This window comes from Melanotaenia boesemani, chromosome 5 (assembly GCF_017639745.1).
Source record: "Melanotaenia boesemani isolate fMelBoe1 chromosome 5, fMelBoe1.pri, whole genome shotgun sequence".
In the NCBI taxonomy this organism is placed as follows: Eukaryota; Metazoa; Chordata; class Actinopteri; order Atheriniformes; family Melanotaeniidae; genus Melanotaenia; species Melanotaenia boesemani.
In genome coordinates this window covers 36,176,049-36,194,050 of record NC_055686.1, presented here as the reverse complement: position 1 = coordinate 36,194,050, position 18,002 = coordinate 36,176,049, and the positions used below count along the sequence as shown (strand labels likewise).

Below are 18,002 nucleotides of genomic sequence, written 5' to 3'. Positions count from 1 at the left end.
TGGGTCCCATCCTTTAGCAGCTGGGTCATTTGTGCTGCCAGGTGCTCATGGAGTGCAGTTAGCTTCTTCAGCCAGTAGGTGTGAACCATGTCAGTCCCTGGTGCTGTCCAGTTCTTCATAGCTGAGACTCTTTGTTGAATGTCTGCCCCCGTGATGGTTACTGGTTCTTGTTCAGGGAGGTGGTCTGCTCTTAGATCCATCAGCCACTGTGCACCGCTGTTGTGCAATGCCTCCTTCTCCCATATGCCTTTCCAGTATTGTTCAGTCTCCAGCATGGTGGGTCTGCCCTGTTGTTATTACCCTGCCCCTGAGAATACACTTTAGCTGGTTGAGTTGAGAACAGCCGGTTTATTCGCCTTGCTTCAATTTCTCTCATGTACCTCTTTAGGCGGGTGGCCAAGGCTTGGCGTTGTTGTTTGGCAGTTTCTAGTGCTTCAGGTATGGGCATCTGGCTGTACCTCCTGGGTACCTGTTTTTTCATTGCACCTTTCTGGAGCTCTGATAGTTGGCTCACTTCTCTCCGAGCTGCCTTGATTTTAGCCTCCAACCTCCTCTTCCATGGTGGATATGTATCTTTATAATCTTTATAATATTTTATTAATATTTATAATCTCTGTAATTGGCGTCGGGGTTGCCTGATGCTCATTTTTGCCATGATCTTATCTCTTAGGTCAGTCGCTGCCTCGCACAGCCTGATTGTGCTTATTAGGGCTTCATACCCAATCTCTGGATAGGGAGTTTTTGTTGTTAACTCCCCCCTGACCTGGTGTCCTGGCTCCCCCTTGCCGTAGCATTTGTGTTGTACCTCGTCAGTCTCAAGCTGTGATAGCAGTTGCCGTCTGTGGATGTTGGAACATTGAGCTACTAGTTGTTTGGCAGTGAGTGTTGATTGTGGGTTTCGAAGATTCCATATTTCCCACATTCTCTGCATGTAACCCCTCTGACTAGGGTTACTGGAGTAGTAGCATTCCAACAGAGCCTTGTTCTCGCCTCTCGTCTATTTCCATCATGTTCCAGTAGCCCACTTCTTGCCAGGGTGCTCTGGTTCCCCATCACCTGACGCTGTCACGTGTGAGCGGAGGTGAAGACCCAAATGCAGGCGGATCAGGCAGGAGACAGAATTTATGCAGATAAAAGGGTTTATTTTCCCAAAACTCAAGACAGGGAACCACACAAGACAGGGAGTATACCACATATACCACATAAGGATCTGACGAGGAGTAACTGAAAACCAAGAGCATATATACATGGAGGGAGTAATGAGAAACAGGTGAAGTGGATGAATAATTAGACCAGGTGTTCTAAAGAGGCAAAAACAGAAACTACAGAGCACACAAGGGAAAAACTAACTTAACATGACAAAACCAAAAACCCAAACCATGATCTTAAAGTAGAAACTAATCATGACAAAAACCAGAACTATAACCCAGAACCATAACTAGATAATGACGAACATGACCCATACACAGCCCATGATCATGTAAGATGCAGACCTTGTTTGACTGGCCGACGTTTGAGCCGGTATGTCTCGTGTTCCCTTGTCTCTCATCATATGAGGTAGGCAGTAGCACCGAGGGTCTTGCCTAAGGACCCACATTGTGCTGGTAATTACATATATATGTATGTATATATATAATTTTTTTAGACCACTAATGGTACTAATTATAAAAGGTATGATACCCATTGGTACAAAAATCTGATAGATCGACCCACTAGTCATGATTGATTCTGGGCTGGACCAATTACAGCCGAGGACCGATGCCCCTCCTGAAAAAAATCAAGACAGAAAGAGGCAAGCCCATCAGGCAGAAGCAACTAAATGTGTTAAAAATAACAAAAAAAATTTCTGCTAGTCGCGGAGTTTCCTCAGCCACAGGTGAGGCCGTGGCAGGCAAGTGAATGAGGGGAAGGGAAGGAAGGAGGTGAGACTGGCGGTGGCCGTCAGTGCCACTGTTGGGGAAACTGAACTTCTGGTAAGTGATGAACTGGGTCAGATATAAATCAAGTTTGGGTGTAGTTTATTTTCGTTTTGCTTGATACCTCTTAAAGGAGTCATCAACCGGGAATTGCACTGACGTGTTAACTTCCCTGAAAGCCATTCTTTTGAAGACAGTCGAGTTTTTCCGTCTGGGTCCTGTGTTCACAGCATAATCACTCACAATATTAAACTCTCGCAAACACGGAATTTTAATTTGCACCTTGGATTTTGTCATCACAGGAGGCTATTTGAATAACCCAGCCCCTATTGAATGATATGATATAAAGTCATGCTTTACTGCTGACGCAGCTAATGCTAAAGGACAAGCCTAATGCAAAGTACAAATGAGTTTTCTTAAATTTTTTATAAGTGGGTGAAATGCTCTGCCACTTAAATTATTTGGTTGCTATCACTAAGCTGTTGGTGTTTTGGAGTGCACTGGGCCAGACCCCCTTCCCATTCTGGCCTCCCTGCGGCCATTCAGCGTGCACCTCATTAACATTAGTCAAAAGCTTGTATGAACTCTCATAGACAAAGTTGTGGTATGAGCAAAGGGTCAGAACGAGCTCTATGTCTGATTTTTTTGTTCAAAAAATTGTCAAAAAAAATATTTAAAGACACTTAGAGGGCAATGAATATATGAAAAGACCAGATGATGACACCTTTAAAACAGTCAGGAGTTAAAAGTAGGCCATTTAACAATTTAGCTAGCTATACATGCTATTTAGCTAGCATGGCGGGTTTCTCTACTGCTGAGCTGTTTCTGTCATAGACATATGTAGACGGTGCATTGGTCCAATGTCAATGGGGCCGCCACTTTGATCCTAGGAACAGTTAAAATGGACAACTGTTTTATAATCTATAAACAAATAACTTTGGGTAGCCTACCTAGTCATACATGTTGTTGTCCTAGCCTATATCGTTGATTAGGCTACATGTGAGATCCTTCAGTTCCACTTCAGACATAATCTGACAGCATCTGATTGATCCTGGACCCTATTCAGTATTACAGGATTTACTATAATATTTACTGTTGATGGTTTTCACTGGTGCATTCCTTAAAAACTTTTAATTAGTGGTTGTTAGTTTTTAGAGTACGATTTTTTAAAATACTAAAAATCTGCATTCTGTTCCATGAGATGGAAGAACAGGAGAGAAAGACTGAGGAGCAAACGAGAGACATGGAAGAGCAGGTGAGAGAAATAAAAGAACAGGGGTGAGAGATGGAAGAGCCAGTGAGAGAAGAACAGGAGCGAGAAAGCCGGGGCATAGACTACTTTGCTCGCCCTGAGCCGCCATCTTACAGGCGTTCTTATATCACCACCCACAGCAGAACACCAGCAGGGCAGTTGAGGAGGCTAAGCTGCCGTATTTATGTATTTGTTCCAGTTTAAAGACATTTTATTTGGTAATTTTATTTCTTTTGAATACCTGTCAGGCCATATACTGTACTTATTATTACTTATTATTTTTGTGTGTGTGTTCTTTTTGAACACACCTTCTTGCTTCTGTTACTGCAACTGTTCTGTTGCTACAAAACAATTTCCCCACTGAGGGACTAATAAAGGTTTCTGAATGTTACTTTATCATTATTATTATTATTATTATTTTATTATTATTATTTGATTATTATTGTAAAGGTGCTAAGCCTACTGCTTAAAGCGCCTGAAGTGCTGCTAATGGGAACTTTTCTTGACGCATTGTTGTCGCTGGCGTACTTGTGTACAAAAGCCAAGTCCAAGGCATATTTGTCGTTTTTTCTCTTTGATTATTCAAAGTGTTCAATGAATCTCATAAATTGCAGTGCTCACCGACCATTCCCAATGCACAAGTATCACAAAGCCATACAGCAATAATGTTTCATTCTTTTGTCCAACGTTAAGGTGTAAGGAGTGAATGGACCATCAATGAATGACTAACGAACGGTCAAAAACTGTGTTCACCTTCCTACAAGCAACACCTTTCACCTGCAGGAAGGTTCCCACTTAAATAAGCAGCGACACAGGGTACACAATGCTGCCACCTAGTTCCCAAACAAACTATATATACAAACACTTAAAAAAGGCACTCCTACTCCTACAGTTATTATTATTATTAGTTTTCACTTTAATCATCTACATATCTCCAGGTTTCTACTAAGTACTGTATAGAATAATGGGACAAGGAGGATGGTGTTAATTTAAGTTTATGAGACAAGTACATATAAATGAACAAGACAGTGTATAAGCAGTATCATAAGAAAATTATTATTTCATTCATAGGTTGTCTTTCCATCAATACCTGCTGGGCTAGTCTTGGTTCAAAATGCCCGAGCCGATTTTTTTGTCCCATTTCAGACCTGTCCTGAGTAGTTAAAACCAGACTCCGATTGTAAGAGTGAAGATACCGAGATGGTGAAAGACGCACGTTTACAGCAAAATGTTTACAAAATTTTATGTGGCAGAGCTCTTCACCCCACTCATAAAAAAGAAAACAGGGGGTTAAACTTTTAGGTTCATCCCTTAGAGTTAGCATTAGCATTAGTTGTGTCAGCAGTAAAGCATGACTTTATATCATATCATTCCACACCTAAAGCATGACTTTAGGCGGGGAAGAGGGGCTGGCTTATTTAAATAGCCTCCTGTGAAGATGGAATCCCAGGAGCAAATTAAAATCATGCTTTTATGAAAGTTTATCCTTGTTGGCGGTTCTGCTGTGAACAAAGGGCCCAGACGGAAAAACTCCACCGTCGTCAAAAGAAAGACTTTCAGGGAAATTAACACTTTGGTCCAATACCAATACACATGTTTTAAAAAAGTGCTGTTTCTGGGTGATGACTCCTCCATACAGTGAGTCCATCTCTCTGCAGTCGTGTCACAGTGACACAATGTTTTATGAGGCTTTGATTTCACCATTTCTAGCTTCACTGAGATTATTTCCAGGCGACTAAGCAGATATTAATAGAGCATAAGTCTTTGTGAAACATTTGTGACAGTGTTATCCAACCTCTTCCTTTTCAGTTTGTTTTGAAAATGCACTCCTGTCTTTTTCTACTACGTGACATCCATTACAACTTAAATGATTTCAAAAGTAAAATTTGTCTCTCACACACTAGCAGAATTCCTTTCATACATACTAGTGAAATGTGATTTCATAAATTTCCCTGCAGTGTGTGAATTATTATGTAAGATAAGATAATCCTTTATTTGTCCTACAGTGGGGAAATTTCGGTGCTACAGCAGAAAGGTGATAGTGTAAAACCAGTGCAGGCCAGACAGACAGACAGACAGACAGACAGATCTATCCTGCCCCAGCCAAATCATTTAGATAGACACTTGATTAATCCTGTCGTGGTTAACACCGCAGCCTCACGTGTCAAGCCTTGGCTGCAGTCAGGTTTGAACAGTGTGAAACAGTTGTCTTCAACATTACCAAAATTATTAATAAAATAATGCAGTATTCAGTATGGAAAAAAAAAATAATTAAATATTTTGGATTATAAACTGTTGTTCAAACTTTTGCTTGTTCAGATTTTCTTTTTGCTTGTTCAGATTTTCTTTTCACTTTAAATTACTTGATTTTACAAATGGCAAAATTGCAAAAAATCACATCTTGCAGGGACTTTTGAGATTTTTGTCTGTATGCGTGTGTGTGTGCAAAATATTCACTCCATTTAATGTTAAACTGTGTGCATGTGCAAAAGGTAAATTGTCTATTTTGTTGTTAATAAGCTGGATAAGTACTATTGTAATAGTTTTTTATTTTTACATAGCTCCCAACAAACCAGTTTGTTATTACTGAATTCCTCAATATTAAGCATGAAGACCTGATCTTTTCTTTCTTTCAAATCATCCATAAATATCTATTTTCTTCTGTTTCTCCATTTCCAGTTAAACAGGATTTGCTGTTGAAATGTTGAGTTTCAACGGCAGTGTGGAAGAATTGACGCTTCTTCTCATAACAGCTACATGCTTCAAACAGTAGATGGCGATATAAGACCAAACTCCTTAAATTAGCATCACAGAACAACAACATCAGTCTTAGCGACGTTAGCTCCAAAGGAAGCTTGTGTCTATTGTATATTTCTCGTAATTTGGGCCACATTAACAGGTCAGTAGCACTGCTTCTAGATTGTGCTGGTGTGAACGCTTCGTTCACACACGCTTTTGTTCATTAAGCGATGGGGTGGTTAGTTGGTATCTTTCAAGCTATGCGCAAAACGTTAGCTAACCGGCTAACTGTAGGTCTGTTAGCTTGTCGTCTGTTATTAGCATCTGGCTAGCGTTAATGTTTATGTATGTCAGTAGTAAAGATATTTTATAATGATGGTGTATTATTTTTTCTTTCTATATTTTCAACCCCGTTAGGTAATGTACTGGTTAAACAGTTAGCCGAGAATAATAACGTTGTAAATTTGTATATATATATATATATATATATATATATATATATATATATATATATATATATATATATGTACATATAATTGTGTGTGTGTGTGTGTGTGTGTGTCATTAAGGTGACTTTTGAGGGGTAAAAAAAATGCATCCGGTCCGAATTTCAAAATCGGCCAAGATTTTTCTCTATCAGCCTTTAATATGTTCCCATCGGATTTGCGTTGCATTATCCACCCTCAGACAACCAGCAACAGGAGAGGGAGGGGAGAGAAGGAAGCCGCAGCACCGAATGACGTTACGTCATTCACCGCTCGGAATTACGAGGCAACTCAAACGCATCATAACTTTATTTATAGATAGATAGATAGATAGATAGATAGATAGATAGATAGATAGATAGATAGATAGAAATTCACATTATTAACCCTTTAACACCTAAGCCTCAAACAGGCCGCATGGATATATTTATATTTGTTTGGCTGCAAATGTGTCAGAAAATGTGCTATAAATAAATGCTTTTACCCCTTTTTCCAGGATTACCCCTGCTTTCAATATCTGGCAGTTATTTAACATTACTGTATATTGTCAGCATGTAATAACAGTTCAAATGGGGGGAAAAAAAAAAACTAAACTGGATTTTAAAGGTTTTTATTAAATGAGAAACTCTGAATGCCATTAGACAAAAGGTTACACATGTCAAATGTGAAAGTTCAACTATCATACATCTGCCCCAGAAAGTTTGGGAGCCTTGGGCTTTCAGTTTTTGTTTTATAATCCATAAAATCCATTGTTTTATAATGTATGTATATATATATATATATATATATATATATATATATATATATATATATATATATATAGGCTGAGTAATTGGTTATATTAGAATTCTTTTCTGCCAAATATCGGAACCACACAACTCAATACGAAGAATGCAAAGCTATATCCGAGTGTCGTCCAAAACAAAACAAGAAACTCTTGGAAGGCCTTTGCAAGTGTTACACCAGGGATCATTGGGTTAGGTGTGTGTGTGTGTGTGTGTGTGTGTGTGTATGCCGGCTGTGATATATATACACATATATATATATGTGTATATATATATATTTTTTGCCCCCTTTCTTTTTTACTTTACTTTTGGGCCGGTGTCCCGGCGTGTGTGAAAAAGACACAGCGTCACATTGCAGCAACACATTGCAGCGTCATGTATAATGATATATATATGTGTGTGTGTGTATGTATATCTATGTATGAATGTAGAAAGATTTTAGCAGAGACCTGCAAACTGAGAATCCCAACCTTTGGGTTCTTTCTTTTCTTGCATGTAGGTGTAGGAGCTTGTTCTCTCCAGCCACTTTAGTGTCCAGTCTGTTTCATCTTGAAGTCTTATCATCATCTCCTTAGTGTTTTTGTTGATATGCAGGGGGTTGAATGTGCACCATCTATCTCTACTTAGGTGTGCTTCTGCCAAACTTGCTACAGAGCAGCCAGAGGTTGTCTGTGCTGTTTGATGTGATTTTGGCTCACCATTGGGGTGAAGGGGAATCAGAGTGGTTTAGAAAGTAGAGGTTCCCCACAGAGGGTCTACTCTTATCTCAATGTTTCTTTTATGATCTTGTTTTTACTGCAGGTACGCTGGAATTTTCTGATACCCACTCGGACATGTCCTATGTCTTCATCAACGACTCGTCGCAGACCAGCGTGCCTCTGCTGCAGTCCTGCATTGATGGAGACCTGCCCTTTGCCAAGAGGCTGCTGGAGACAGGATGCGACCCCAACATCCGGGACAACCGCGGACGCACGGGCCTCCACCTAGCTGCCGCTCGTGGAAATGTGGACATATGTCGCCTCTTACACAAGTTTGGGGCCGATCTATTGGCAACGGATTATCAAGGGAATACAGCACTGCACCTGTGTGGTCATGTGGATACTATACAGTTTCTGGTTTCCAACGGGTTAAAGATTGATATCTGGTAAAAACATTTTCTTTTTTCTTCAGCATTGCTCACTATCGTCTGCAGGCTTAATGCCCATTAATGCTTCCTTACATGCGTAAACAGGGACGTCCGTTTAAAATGTCATCATACGCTGCCGTACTCATACTTCCATGCGTCTTTTAAGTTGCCATCGTTGTTAAGTCTATTCCTCCACTAGTGGGCAGTGCTAAGTTCAGAGTTCACTACTACCGTGAGCCAACATCAGTTTCAGACAACGTTTGACAGCTGTAATGCACTGCTATAAAGTTATTTCCAACTGCCCAACAAGCTCTAAACACTCATGTACAGTCTTTATTTAAAAGCTTGCGTAATTTCTACAGTCAGTTATGCTCTTCTTTATTCTTCTGCCTTCTTGTTCCCTTGCCGACCCTCTTCTTCTCTGGTCTGTAAAATGGTAAATGGTCTGTACTTATATAGCAACATCACATTCACCCATTCACACACACGTGAAGTTTGCTGTCTTGCACCTCAACATGAGCTCTTCGGGCCGGGATCGACCCGGCAACCCTTGGGCTACAGGACGACCACTCTACCCACTGAGCTATGCCGCCCTCTGGTTTCTTATCTCTTATCATATTTTATATTATTTTATTATTAAAGTCATCAATAATCACTATTGGAGGCCTATTTTCTTCAATAGCTTCTAAATCAAGTGTCCCGGGAGGAACGGGGGAGGGCGGTGTCAGCCGGATCGGCAGCCAATTGCACCGCACAGCAGTCTTTGCCTAAACCACGTTCTCAGGCCAAGGGCCTGGGAACGTGACACCGGTAGAGTTTTTGACACTGGTGGACAATGTAATATTGTGATATCACATGATCACACGTTTCCAGGCCGATGACATCGTTTAGTGTCGGTCTGTGGAGCTCAGCTGATCAAGTGAACAAGGAAACATTTGGAGAGCAAAGCAGGGTTTGGTTGTACAATACAGAATGTTGATTTTAACTTCGAACAGCAAAACGAACTGTAATTCACATGTTCCTAAAGACAGCACACTTCTGCCGCTTCCGATGGTGAATCCAGGCAAATACTGGAAGTAGACCTGCCTCCATTGCATCCCAATACAGCCAACTTAGTGACTGTCGCCATATTTAAACCCTGTTTGTTAAAGCAGGAGTACCGACAAATCCAGCCACTTTTGGGGGGTGTTATAGGAGACTTGTCTCTGTCTGATCTCCTATCTATTGGCTGTGTTGTCTGTCATTTCTCTAGATGTAACGTCACACAGACGTGTCTGAAGTACACGCGCACTCAATCAAAACATTAACAAACAGCATGAGTGAACGTAGCAGCAGCTTCAGCACCGCTGTAACTTTTGGAAATTAAAAACTTATTAAAGAGGGACGGGTATAAGACCAGCAAAATGCAACGTCTACTGCTGGATCCATCATATCCACCTTCATCCACCTTAAAATACACCTGGAGAGGTCAGTCACTGTAATATGAAGCTAATGTTTGCATCGACATTAGCAACGAGTTTAGAGCCACAGCTGCATATACGTTAGCTTGTTACTGTTTTTGTACTAAAATAATGTTAACTCATCAGATTGGCTCTACTCCACTGTTCAGAAGAAGAATGAGACATACTGAACAGTTTCCATAAACGGCTTAATTTACTATGATGACGTTGAACTGGGATCAAACCTGCAGTAAACAACGCGGTTTTACTGCGTCTGCTTGGGGAATGTAAAAGTTATCAGACCTGCATAGACCTGGATCTAAATTATTAAATTATAAAGAGATTTTTTCAGTTTAAAAAAAAGTTTAGAATTAATACTTTCTGTACTAATCTCAGATATTTCAAGCCTCTTAAAAATATATTAATATTTTTCTGACGCACTAGTGCAGAGATTACCAACAGGAAACTTGTTGAGTTACTGTCCTGCAGATTTTACATGTTTACCTGTTCCAAGACTCTTTGAGTCTAATTTTTATTGGGTCATTAGAGGCTTATCATATGGATCAGGTGTGTTGCTGCAGGAAAATGTCTAAAACAAGCAGGACAGTTGGTGCAGCATATTGGCCCTCCTCTCTACGTATAAGAACTTCAGAAGAACATATTTACTAATCTAAATAAATTTCCATGTTCATCTCCAGGTTTACCAAATTTAGTAAAGTGAAGAAATCATCCAGAGAAGAGAGACAGAGTATTTCAGTTTAAGCTGTTCAATGATGTTACTAAATGCTGGCAGATAAAGGGTGAGTACAGATTTTAAATTCCCTGGATATTATAATGCATCTTCTAAGCACACCCAATGGCAGGAGTTGCTTTGCAGATTACTCATTAAAACTAAAAGTGACTTGAGACTTAGACTCTCTCTCTCTCTCTCTCTCTCTCTCTCTCTCTCTCTCTCTCTCTCTCTCTCTCTCTCTCTCTCTCTCTCTCTCTCTATATATATATATATATATATATATATATATGTATATATATATATATATATATATATATGTATATATATATATATATATATATATATGTATATATGTATATATATATATATATGTATATATATATATATATATATATACATATATATATATATATATACATATATATATATATATATATAGTGTAATGCATCACACTGAGTAGATCATAAAGTATTTGCTGTTGGTTGGAAACCTTCCAAATCTAAAACTATCCCTTACAAGCTCACAATATGTTGCTTTATGCTGAACTTATAGATCTGCTATTTTCTATGATGAAGTAGGGCATCAATTCATGAAAAAAGGTGAAATATAGAAATAAAAGTAAAACACGGCGACACCGCATCCCTGTTGATGGGAAAGTCTCGGCTAAAACTGTCAGTCTGGTAAAGGATCTGGTTATTATGTAAAAGCATTAAGGTTAACTTGTTTTATGAATTGCAATACTTGTTATAACCTGTCAACCTCAATTCCACTTTTTAATATTAGTAGTTTTGGATGCATTTGGTTCAACTGACTTAGTAACCTGCGGTGTTTGCCTGTAAATTGAATTGACTTTAAACTATGGCTATGAAAAAATGTGCCAGAATTACGAGTGCCAACAAACAAAATATAATTAAGAAAAGAAAACAAGCTTTAAGTTTTAAAAGATCCAGGTCCTCCCTCACTGAGGATCATTATTTTCAAAAACTAAAGCTGATGCGCAGCCTCGGTCCACCATCTATCAACTCTGTGTGGCATTACTGAAAAACAAAAAACTCTTTATTTTTTCTTTCTGTGATTTATGTCCTCTGCAGGTGCTGATTGTATGTGTGTGTTGTCTGTCTGGCAGTTAGAAGTTGACTTTGTGGTGTGTTTAAGTGCTGCTTTGTTTGTCCAGATTGTTGGATACAAGGAGACCTGGCAAGTATTTGTTGTCTGCTTCGCTTCATGTCAAGTTGTTAAGGCTACGTTTACACTGTAGGCAAAAGTGGCCCAAATCACACTTTATAGCCCACATGTGACCCATATTGGATCTTTTCTTTCGTGACAGCCTGAAGAGCACAAATCAGTTGTTTTGTTTTTTTTTTTTTTTCATATTCTAATTTGACCCAGTCCACTTTCAAAAGTGGTGCAAAATCACATCCAAATCCAATGTTTTTCAAAGCAGCCTCAGTCTTAACGATCATGTTGCATTTGGTCTGATTTCTACGTTATTTAAGTGAGACAGATGTCTCACGTCTGAGCTGAAGGAATGGTAAAATTTCTCTGACCAAAATGGAGAAAATATCTTCACTGAAGGAACCTTTCTGTGTTTGCAAGTATCAGCTGTGTTAACACCTGTGTAAGCTGGAGTTGAGGGAGAAATTTCTGTCCTGGTCCAGGTAGTGCTCCTACGTCTTTCTTGGAAAAAAATAATAAAATTGTGCATATCCAACACACTGGTGAGCTACTACAACCTTAATTCCAAAACATTTGGGACACAGTGTTAAAATGTAAATAAAAACAAAATGCAATGATTTGTAAATCTTATCCAGTCATATTTTGTTCACCAAAGAACATAATTCAGCTTTAACATCAGGTGTTGAAACCGAGACATTATAGAATTTCATGGAAAATATGAGCTCTTTTGATGGCAGCAACACACCTGTAAAAAGTTGGAACAGGGTGATGTTTATCATTGTTTAGCGTCCTTTGCCTTGCTGTGTAGCATCCTTTAGGTTTCGTTCCGACCTCGTAATGGTTCAGCAAGCACAAATCTGCACGGGGGCTTTTATTTTGAAAATTACTAGTGCTCCCACATCTGAATTCCTGTCCCTATCTGAACTGCTGAGTTTGATGCGTTCTGGAAGCATGTTCCGTCATAAAAAGACACAGCTTGTATGTTTAGCAGCCGTACAAACTACGCGCTTCTGTAATGCTTCTGAAACGCACGGCGGCGCGCCCAGTATGACCTGTTTTATACCAGGTGCAACTATGGCACGTTACGGCTGCGCTGCGGCTTCCACCAGTATTCAGTTATTTTTTAGTCAATGAGGAACCATGAAAGCATTATGTGTTTAACTGGTGAGGGGGTCTCTGTGTTTCTTTTTTTTTTTTCAGCATAGATGACGGGACGTTTATCCTATAAGTAGAGAATCATAAGATTCTCCACTTCTCCTGTGTACGGTGTACATTTTAGGACATCCTCGTAGTCAGAGTCAGGTGTCAGGACAAAAGTCATCAGGTATCAGGAAAAAGTTGTCAGATGTCAGTGTCGGAGTTTGAAAAAAAGTTGTCAGAGTCGAAGTGTGTCTCAAACACATCGTGGATAAGTGCTGATCCAAATTGAGCACTAACGTTTTGCACTTACCGGTAGTGACGTACCAGCTTTTGACGATGGTTCTTGATTTACAGAATGAATTTCCAACTCTTGATTTTACTTTGTTTACTCCTTACTTAACCGCACCTGTAAACTTTGTCGCATCCAACGCAGGATCCTCCTCGGGCTGCACATGAATTAGAATGTATGCTTATTTATTTTAAGGTCTATGACCTCCTACATGCTGCCTAATAGCAGCGCCGCTCCGTTAATATACTTTTTTTTAGGACAATCAGTCCAAGTTCTTCCAAAATCTACAATCACGTTAACATACGTGTTTAAATGTCATCATACTTTTATGCTATTAAATGCCTTTTAAAAGGCCTCATTAGTGAAACAAAGAACCGTGGCCTCCACTGTATTAATCTATCTCAGTAGATAACAATAGAAACCATCAGCACACGTTCATGTGTCTTTGCATGTCTCCCTCATACCTGTTAGTATAAAGTGCAATTTAAAACACTAAAAAACAGCTTTTAAATAAGCAAAGATATCTTCACTGAATTAAAGTACTTTACATTATACATGTGTTTTATTGGTGTTTCCACTGATACCTTCACGTCTGCAACAGGAAACCGATTCTACTAGAAACCATCATTTAAAATATGAAATGCAGTAATGAAGACGCTAAAACAGGGATGCAGAAAACATTTTATTTTAAATTTTGTCGCCTCTTCTTCTCTACAGCAGCGTCCTAGCCCTCAGGTGGTAAACGCCTCAGAGCCACTGCTGGCTCGGGGGTTTGATGCCACAGTGACCTACGGTGAACACACAATGTCAGTTTATATAAAAGCAAACATTAATATGTATATATGTACTTTATGGATACTTTGCAGACGCTTTTCTAAAGTGATATACAATCAGCTACGGCTTAGTCAGCGTTACCATGGAAACCGTCCGGTTCTCTAAACTAGCGGTGTTTCCAGATCAGTTTTCAGATCAAGGACCATTTCGTTTACACCAGAGACCAGAGATCTGGAGGTTCAACAATCATGAATAAACATACGGAACCTATAGCATTAATCATTTTTAACACTTATAGCCCATCTAGATCCGCGAAATCGGCTATAAAACTGCTAACATTTACGTTACTAACTCTACTGCAGCCTCCAACAAATGATCAGATCCATAACTGTTATCAGGGATAGAAGAGATAAGAAGCATGCTGCAGTTTATATTAGAATTACGATCAAATATCTTCATACTTACAACAGTAGAGAACAGCCATCGCCTGCATCGGTTCAGCTGAGTCGGTAGTTGCCATTATTCAGCTTTGAAAAACTGGTTGAAAGTCCCTCCCCTTCCGCTACGTCAGCAAGATGACTGAAATTTCTGTGTCACTAAGCACTTAAATGTAGTGTTCGAAGTATAGAAGTGCGCAATTTGAGACACACTTCGACTCCGACAACTTTTTTTCTGACAACTTTTTTCCCAACTCCCACACTGACAACTTTTTCCTGATACCTGATGACTTTTGTCCTGACACCTGACTCTGACTCAGAGGATGTCCTAAAATGTACACTGTACCTGTGATTTCCTGTGATTTTGTGATCTCGCGTGGACTCCACCTGACACGCTACTGGTATAAAATGCCGCGCCACGCAGGTCGGAACAAACCGTGGCGCAGCTGTAACGTGACATACACGCACCCGGCAATAATTCCGGCGTAAGGACGGCATTTTATACCGGGAGCCAAACCATTGACCAGAAACAAGCTTTAAACAAGCATTTTGAATACAAATAGCTGCGCAGACCGTAACGCGGTGCACATGTACCTGCTGAGGCTAATATTTGGATAGAAGTTATCAGATAAAAGGTTTAAGTTATAAGTTAGGTTCACTTTGACTCGGTGATTCTTAACACCACTTATTTCCTTAATGTTGTTTGCTGATTTCCCCTTTTGTCTGAACGTGCAGCTCAGGTGGAGCTCAGTGTCAGTTAGAGGGGGGCAAATTACAGTTTACAGACTTTGATCTGCTATTTCCCTTCCTCTTGTTTGTGCACTCTGATGTTTTATTTTCTCTTTTCTGCATCAAAGTAACCACAATGGGTCCACTCCGCTGGTTCTGGCAAAAAGACGCGGCGTCAACAAGGACGCTATTCGTCTTCTGGAGGGACTGGAGGAGCAGGAAGTGAAGGGTTTCAACAGGGGAGCCCACTCCAAACTGGAGACCATGCAGATGGCTGATAGTGAGAGGTAAGCAAGGACACAGGGAACATGGATATACATTGTATTATTTTTATGTGTGTGTGTGTGTGTGTGTGTGTATATACAAGAAAGGAACAAACCAGAGAAGAAGAAGAAGAGAATCAAAGTAAACAAAAAGGAGGAAGAAGGTGATGCTGAACATCTTCAAAGAGATATTCTTATCATTAGCATTATATTGCTTTCATGGAAATTTCCCCCCTTATATTTATCTATATATGTATTTAATCGTTTTTATTGATCAGACTTAGTAAGGGACAAAATTAACTGATGTTTTACAGGGGCTACAGTTGGAACAAGAGTTAATTGTTACTTCACTCCTTAAAATCCTGCAATTCTCACCTAAAACAAGTTGTTTTATGGATAAAAGACTTTTGTAGACCAATTATTTTACTGAACTACTACTGGACCCTTGCTGATGTAACTGGACCATTTTTGTTCCATTATCATCTGCTTTATGTCACGTCCTGCCCACTGGACATGTGATACAACGGGGCATCAAAATAAATGTTATGACTAGATAACTTTGATGCATGGATCAAGTAAAAAAGGTTTAGCACAAAAAATCAACATTTAATTTCAGTTTATTTTTTATATTCCTGGGGGATAAAGGATATTAATATATTATTTATCCCCCAGCTCTGTTGTCGGTGATGGTTGAGGACAACTTGAAAGACTCTGTCAAGCAGCTTTTATGTTTTAAACCTCACCAGTAAACTCTCCTATCCTCTGTGTTTCAGTGCAATGGAAAGCCACTCCTTACTCAACCCCAATCTGCAGAGCAGTGAGGGAGTCCTGTCCAGCTTCCGGACGACCTGGCAGGAGTTTGTGGAGGACCTGGGCTTCTGGAGGGTCCTGCTGCTGCTGGTGGTCATTGCCCTTCTGTCCCTTGGCATCGCCTACTATGTCAGCGGGGTCCTGCCTTTTTCCACCAGCCAGCTGGAGCTGGTGCACTGAAAGGGGGAGGGAAGTTTTACTATAGGGGGGGGGGGGATTACAGAGGATGTAACATAAACAAGTAAAGTTCTGCTTTCCACTTTGTACTGAACAGAAACCTGGATTTAGTGTTATTTGCAGCCCAGATGCAGGCTTGATGAGGTGTGTTATTGAGGTCAGTATTGTGTAACATCTCACCTTGAATACAGGTATCTTGTTCAGAAATGACAATGACATTTTATTTAACACAGTGACACACCTTCTGTTTTCTCCATGCTGTGTTCTGTTACAAGCTGTATATTGCCAATATTTTCCACCCTTTATTTTCATTTATGTTGATTTTTTTAAGAGTTTCCTGTTTATCAGGAGCCCATGAAGACATTCCCTCCTAAGCTGCATTAAAACTAGTTGTTGTAGTGAACATGACAGACAGGCACAATGGTCCACATTGAAATGAAATGAGCGCACGTCTGACTGCAGGAATGATCTTATGATTGGATCCACATGTGAGGTCAAACCATGGAGAGATGTTTTGTCAAAAACAAGAAGCTCTTCAGAGGTTGAGATTGAAAGCCTCACTTGTGAGGTGGAAAAAAATAAAGAGCTGCTGTTTGGCAGACAAAACACCAGAATCAAAGATGTGCACAAGAACGTTACACTGAAGAGGATCAAGGAGGCAGTTAATAGCCTCCCTGTTGTTGAGCTGACTCGGCTGAAGTAGGAATAAAATTCTCAGTAAGTAGCCTGTATGTGCCCATGATTGATGAGTTATTTGTTTTTAATTTGGATAATAGCCCATTCCTGGTAACTAAAAGTCACAGTTCTTTACTTTGCAACCTTGAAAATATAAACGACGCACTAAGAAATCAATGAAAACATTAAAAACAATTAATAAAACTTTCAAACTGCTAAATGTTGTCAATTACTTGCATTAGCTAAACGTTGTGTTTGAGGGTCTATGAAGCCACTTTTATAGCCTATAGAAGCAATATGAACCACTAAAGAGGAGTGGTCTGGGTTAAAGATTCGACAAGGTCGTCTATTCCAAGCATATTCAAAAGCACCTTCATTAGATTACGTGGAACCACCGAGGAAGATGGCTGCACACTAGAGGGCCTTAAACCCGCTGATTAATGTCAGGAATTTTGAGGCATATACATAAACTGCAGTTATAACTTCGATGTCCTCAGTCTACTTTGTTAGAGTTGTGGCCTTCAGTAAACATGTGAAATAACAAAGCGAACTTTTCAAAGGAGCTAACACTCAAATTCTTTTTTTAAATTAAAATGGGCTTAACTTTGTGGACGAAGTTGCCGTGGTCTGAGAAGCGTCCAAAGCGTATGCTTTAATAATTGCATATGCCACCAAAAGGAAGAAAGATATATGCCAATATATCTGTAAATTAAAGTACAGTCTGCATGATATTTTTAGAGTCACCAGGAATGACAGAGTAGCTGTTTTCTGTAAACTGAAATATATGTAAAAATTTCAGAACCATATGGCAGAGAGATCTCGGCGAGGTGATGGATAAAGGAGATTGGAATATGATATTGTCACATGCCAATAAATATGTCAGGGAGGCTAGGGGCTGATTTACTCAGAATAAATTAATACATAGGTGGTATTTTCCTCCCTCTAAACTTCACAGAATGGGTGTTATGTCTAATAATTTATGTTGGAAATGTCGCTCAGAACCAGGAACATTTGTGCACGCTATATGGGAATGTGGGGCAGTATATCCCTTTTGGC

General features: G+C 39.7%; 1 protein-coding gene and 1 long non-coding RNA gene across 2 annotated transcripts; one reads left to right on the top strand and one right to left on the bottom strand.

The window, feature by feature from the left end:
- Positions 1-5,931: 5,931 nt before the first annotated feature.
- On the top strand, positions 5,932-16,312 carry ankrd46b (ankyrin repeat domain 46b). Its single transcript, XM_041984885.1, has 4 exons — positions 5,932-6,067; positions 7,979-8,321; positions 15,150-15,308; positions 16,058-16,312. Exons 2-4 carry the CDS (start codon positions 8,011-8,013, stop codon positions 16,272-16,274), a joined length of 687 nt encoding a protein of 228 aa, XP_041840819.1. The 5' UTR covers positions 5,932-6,067; positions 7,979-8,010; the 3' UTR covers positions 16,275-16,312.
- On the bottom strand, positions 12,853-14,674 carry LOC121639593. The gene is made up of 2 exons (XR_006010218.1): positions 14,639-14,674; positions 12,853-12,909 (listed from the first exon to the last, which is right to left on the bottom strand). It is a non-coding gene; the product is annotated as an uncharacterized LOC121639593 (long non-coding RNA).
- Positions 16,313-18,002: the final 1,690 nt, after the last annotated feature.

Excerpts from the sequence above, each read along its gene's own strand:
- ankrd46b (XM_041984885.1), top strand. The coding sequence starts at position 8,011 with ATGTCCTATGTCTTCATCAACGACTCGTCGCAGACCAGCGTGCCTCTG. Across the intron at positions 8,322-15,149 it reads GGGTTAAAGATTGATATCTG|TAACCACAATGGGTCCACTC; the intron begins GTAAAAACATTT and ends TCTGCATCAAAG. Across the intron at positions 15,309-16,057 it reads CAGATGGCTGATAGTGAGAG|TGCAATGGAAAGCCACTCCT; the intron begins GTAAGCAAGGAC and ends TCTGTGTTTCAG.